Source organism: Halyomorpha halys, unplaced genomic scaffold (genome assembly GCF_000696795.3).
Source record: "Halyomorpha halys isolate HHAL.00 unplaced genomic scaffold, Hhal_1.1 Scaffold716.1, whole genome shotgun sequence".
NCBI lineage: Eukaryota > Metazoa > Arthropoda > Insecta > Hemiptera > Pentatomidae > Halyomorpha > Halyomorpha halys.
The window spans coordinates 127,363-133,425 of record NW_027112477.1 but is presented as its reverse complement, the minus strand read 5'-3'; the positions used below and the strand labels follow the sequence as shown (position 1 = coordinate 133,425).

Here is a 6,063-nt window from a genome sequence, read left to right as displayed (position 1 = left end):
CACATGGGAAGCCCAAAAGGAAGGAAGGAACAGTAGTTCTATGAGCCTTAAATCATGAAGTAACCATGAAAATGGCAAAAGGTCGTCGAACAGAATGGAAGATATTTGACTGATTGAAGTCCATTTTTCTGGATAAAAAAGTTTTAAAATTATTTTTATATATACCATGTTTTATGGACTGAGTTCCAGGCTCCTGTGCTACAAACATAGTCTCATGGTATGCTTTTCATATAAAAACTTTAAAATTTATTGTAAATAGATAATTAAAAAATACAAAAAAAAAAAAAAATGTAAAACGTTTTACCATCTAACACCATTTGTAAATAGGAGATAGAATGTATTTTATCGAAATCAAAATCCACTGGTTCCTTTCCAACCGAGAAAATTTCTCTTCTAAGTTTTTCTTGGACATCTTGATGGTTCGCTAACTCCATTAGCATAAAGGATAGAACAGCTGCTGAAGTCATTACACCATCCATAAAAAAAGTAGCTGAATGAGCAGACATTTCTAAGTCTGAGTAAGCTGAAATTAACATTCTTTAGAACTAAGATATTTAAAAATTTATCAAAATCAAAGAGATATAAAAATAAAAAATAAAAACCTTTTTTGCCTTGCTCTAACTTCTTTTTGTTTAATTTTAATATTATATCCAAAAGATCACCACGAGTGATTTTACTACTCTGTCGATAATCCATATTTGTTTTAGTGATTGAAACGAAAAAATCTTCTGCTTCTTTTGAAGTCATCCTAAAAACATTTCTAGTGAGTGGAAATGATATTATTTAAGTTTTCTAGATGACAGATACAGTCTGGTAGTACTCCACAAGATCACAGTCCAAAGTACTGTGTATTTGAAAAACGAGCACACAGTTTTAACCTAACAATCCAGTTAAATGGTGTAATTAGTAGATCCTAGGTGTTATAACAATTGTTAATGTGGAAGTATATATTTATATTGTTTAAAATACTTTTTTTTTTTTTGTGTGTGTGCATTCCAGCGAAGGTGATGTTTTCTTAGTTATCTAGAGGTTACCAACCTATTCTAACCATGGTGAGGGTCAAGTTTTTTATTTTTTGGGACCACCACATAATGAAAAAAGTCAACGACCCAGGCCGGATTTGAACTGGCACCACCCGTAGATCTCTGAACGATTGACCTAGGCCTAACCATCTAGACCTCTGATCGGCCAGTAAAATACTTACTAACGTCTTATGGGTTGGCCTAAGATAAGTAAACTTATATTTCAGACAAAAATAATGAATGAAAGTGAGTTCTTGGTAATTATTTACTAATGTTCCTCCAAAAAAAGCGGGAACAATTACTTCTTCACCAGACTGTACGTCGATAAGAATATAGCTTGGTTTATAATATTAACCGCCCTTCAAGAGGGAATATTTCGTCTGTATCAATCTAGTCTGTTTCGTCCATCAACATCATATCCATTTTATTGAATTTGGATTTTATTATTGCTCCTTATATTATCATATTATTATTTCTATTATTATTAATATCATTATTAAATGTTGTTATTTCATTTTATTGGAAAGAAGCGGAATAATACAATACACCTTTGCTAGATAGCATCTCCAACTGAACCTATGGAAGGTTTCTTTCATGGTTACCAATGTTACGGATTCTCCCGACCAAAAAATACCCGCTTAGGGCTTTGAAAATATCCGTTACACCCAACACATTACCCTTGGAGAATCGTTGTATGACAGCTACAGTTATGATTATTCTGTCACATTAGATCTGGCGTGATAGTTAATATTACAAGTGATACAATGAAGCAACTGTCACGTTAACTATTTACATGTATACGTCTCGATAGTGAACAATCGTATAGTTTCAGTTATTGCGACATAGGTCGCACTCACTACCATGGTGTAACTATTTGATAGTCATAAAAGCTTACTGTCGTGACAGTATTGCTGAACTGGGTCTGACGTGATAGTTGATTGTAAAAGTAATGTCATATGTATACCTCTTGGCAGTCAACTGTCGCAACAAATCTGTCTTTCCAAATGTTATGGCCGACAGGCGGGAAAACATCTAGTACAAGAGCCGGGAAGAAAAAAATGCAGTTATCTCACCCCAATTTTTGGTTACATTAATGGAAACTATGTATAATTAATAGTCAAAATTGATGAGTCTGTCAAGTATAGGTAGGGAGAATAAAAAATGGCGGCTGTTTCAAAAACTTAAAAAAACACTAATTTTTCATTCGGAGCTCTATATCTTAAAAACTACCAACAACACCAAAAGATCTAAGAGAACATTATTTAAAGAAGAGTAAATTTGCTGAAATATTAGCCCTAAAAGAGCTATTTACGTCCAATAGTTCTCGAGGTATAGCTTTTTAAAAAGCAAAATTTCTAAAACATCTACTGCAAGATTAATAGTTAGTTAATTTATTTTGAGAAATCTATATCTCATGAACTATGTGATGTACAGATCTCTATTAGCACTCAAATTAAAGCTAGTATAATAGGCTTTAACGAAGTGAATTACCTTTACCTTCGTAGGTATAGTAGTTTTCATGATATTTGCTAAAATAAATTGATTTATAGTTGTTCGGACAATAAATATGATTTATGAAAAACTTCATTTCAGAAACCATTGGACGTACAGATGTCTACCAGCGCTCAAATTAAAGCTAGTTCAATTTACTATAAGATAGTTAATAATGTTTATCTTTGTAGGACTAGTAGTTTTTATGATATTTGATAAAATAAACTCACAAAATGTTAATTTCTAGTTGTTCTTATAAAATGTTGGATTTTTGAAAAAATATATCTCAAGATCAATAAGACTCACATATGTCTGCCAACACTCAAAATAATGGAAATTTAACTTGCTATAAAGTAGTTTATGACACTTATCTTCGTAGGGGTAGTAGTTTTTATGATATTCACATATGAATATAAATTTGCCAAATAAAAATTTTTCCGAACAACTATACATCAATTTATATTATCAAATTTCATGAAAACTATTACTCCTTCAAAGATAAACATCACAAACTACTTTATTACAAATTAAACTAGCTTTAATTTGAGTACTAATAGACATTTGCACGACAAATGGTTTTTGAGATATAGATTTTTCAAAATAAATTCACTTAACTACTGATCTTTCAGTACGTCCCATACAACATTTTTATGAAATGTTGCTTTTTAAAAAGGTATATTCCAAAAACTATTGAACGTAAATAACTCTTTTTGGGCTCATATTTTAGCAAATTTGCTCATCTTTAAATGATGTTCTCTTAGGTTTTCTGGTGTTGTTTTTACTTTTCAAGATATAGAGCTCCGAATAAAAATATATTTATTTTATCGCTTTTAAACAGCCGCCATTTTATATTAACCCTATCTATACTTGGCAGACTCATCAATTTTGACTAGTAATTATAAATAGTTTTCATTAAAGTAATCAAAAATTGAGGTGAGATAACTGCCTTTTTTCTCCTCTTGAGCTCTTGTACTAATCACTTTTAAGTTTTTAACGTTCTTTAAATGTGGTTATTATTCCATCATTTCAATTCTAAAAATTTTCTCTTATTTTTTCCATCAAACATAAAAATTCCAAATATAGTAAAAAAAAATATATACATACATAAAACCCAACATAGTCGTCCACATTCATAAAGATAATTTAGACTTACTCATATATAATACTTATTTACAAATAATAACTGGTCTCACCTTAAATTAAACAGTCTGTTAATCAAAGGGAAAAAAAATCCAGAAACCATGGGTAGAACGGTGGCATTAAACAGTTTTTCGTAGTTAGCAAATTTCAGGAAACTGAATTCAGAATCTTTAAATGACTTTGGTTCTATTCCAAAACCATGAACTACTGCTGAGTCGACAGTTGCCCGCAATGCGAGGTCCTTTACCTGAAATATTATGCCATCATCAACCAAAATGAATTTAATAAATTATTATAATATTGATTTTATGGATTTTTTCTTGAGGGAGGGGAGAGCAAAGGTACTTCTAAACGTTTGCAAAACTATGGTAAATCCACGCCTGCGCAAGTGTGTGGATGAGTTATTTGGATTGGCTGGGGACAACTTGGCTTGAATTTGCAGCCAAGCTGTTGAGTGTCGGTTTTTAGTCACAAATCAAAGGACGCTTGTGCTCTAGCCACACATTTATATTCAGTTAGCATGGTTTTAGAACATTCAGCAGATAAATATTTCAGATTTTCGAGATTTTATGAATTGACGAAATGCCTCAACATTCGGATTTAATAATAAACTATAGTTTTAGACTGTATACTTTAAAATCCTACCAATTCGTTATAAATAAATTGTTTCAAATCTTGTTATTTAACTTTACCGTTTTATAATTGGAGAAGATGATCGAGGGATGCGGTCAGCAAAGAAAAAACATAAATAAACCAAAAAATATTTATTTATGCCGACGTTTCGAACTGATTTTTAGGTCTTTATCAGGGCTATAAAAACAAAAAGACAACAACCATAATGTAGAGAGAAAAAAGTTGATTAATAACTATGGACAAAGACAGTAGTAGATTGATTACATTATTATTTATATACATATAAATGTGAGTAATAAATAAATTATACAGTGCAAAGAATCTATAAAGAATTAGTTAAATTAATAATAGAGCTATGAAAAAAACAAAACAATATTGTAAAAGGAAAGAACAGGGGATAAGAAGCAATAAATGGAGAAAAGGGAATGAAGAAAGTAAGAAATGCGAGAGTAAGGTTATAGGAAGAGAATCCAGGCTACATTGATATAAATTGCAGGAAAAGCTGCTAGAGTGCAGGTCGGCAAAAGAAGTTACATAAAATGAAATCTAAAGGTCAAAATATCGTTTAACCTTAAAATACCAAAGGTAGTAAAAGGTAAGACACAACACGAATTACTTTTCTTACACAGTAATGCACTACTAATTCACATTCTATTTCTGTTTTTTTAGAGGGTTCGGAAAAAAAAAATATATCGTAGATATAAAATAGTCAATGTGAGAGTAAAAAAAGCAACATAAAAAGTTGTAAAATGTAAAATAATGAGGGCCCAAAAAATAATAAAATGTATCAATATATAAAGGGCGTGTAAAAAAACGGATAAATTAACGGGGAGTATGTAAAAACATTGTTATAAAAAAAAAAAGAAGAAATATGGAGAATAGAAAATGAAGAAATAAGAGATAAGATAAGAGAGAAAAAAATAACTTACAGTTGTAGGCAGAGATTTCTGCTAAACTGTTTGAAATTGCAGGAATAGTCGTAAGAGTTCATGTCGACAAAGACGTTAGAAAAACGAAAATCCAACGGTCAAAAAACGAACGTTGAGATAAAATAGTTAATAAGAGATTAAAACATATAAAAAGATTTAAATGTAAAATTATGAGAGCCAACAGATATTAAAATGTATAAATATGTAGTGGGTATGTAAAATGAATAATTAAAAAAAAAAAATGTATATGTTACCGTATTGTATGTATTGTTACCGTTTTATTTTTTATTTAACGTAGCACTAATATATAATAATACTATATGTTGTAGCGATACGGCTACCTGCTGGTCTAGTAAACACTACAGCCACCAAAACAGCTATGGGGACATAACCTACCAGCTAACATGGAAACAACTACTGGCGACTAAAAAACGCCGTATATTATTACTTATACTATTCATTGTAAATTCCTTAATTGTAACATGTAACAGGGAGAGAAAGAGAAATATTTTATACATCTATGCTGCCAAATACATCAGGTTGCTACATCACACAGCATACTGATCATCCGTAATCGGACATGTATAAATTACATTAAAATTGCTTAATTAAATTAAATTATAATAAAATAGAAAGAAAACAGTTTTTTTCCGCTAGTTTCCTTTTACAATCAATTTCAGTTTATACAGCAAATACTAATATTTCAATTCATTCCTTTTTTTTCTTTCCCTTTTCTGTTCCTTCAATTTCACCATTTCACAATTTTTAATTCACCCGATCAACAAATTCGCTCTCTCGAATTCACCCTTCTAGATCCTCTCCAGTGACCCGTCAAACAAATTCACTAT

General features: G+C 30.6%; 1 protein-coding gene across 1 annotated transcript in view; it reads right to left on the bottom strand.

Annotated features, from left to right (window-relative positions):
- Positions 1-304: 304 nt before the first annotated feature.
- Positions 305-6,063, bottom strand: part of LOC106685608 (probable cytochrome P450 6a17) — a gene marked incomplete at its 3' end in the record, with an annotated part of 22,614 nt that continues 16,855 nt past the window's right edge. Inside the window, 3 exon segments of the mRNA XM_067050313.1 lie at positions 305-523; positions 603-748; positions 3,707-3,900. Coding sequence (XP_066906414.1) covers positions 305-523; positions 603-748; positions 3,707-3,900 — 559 coding nt within the window.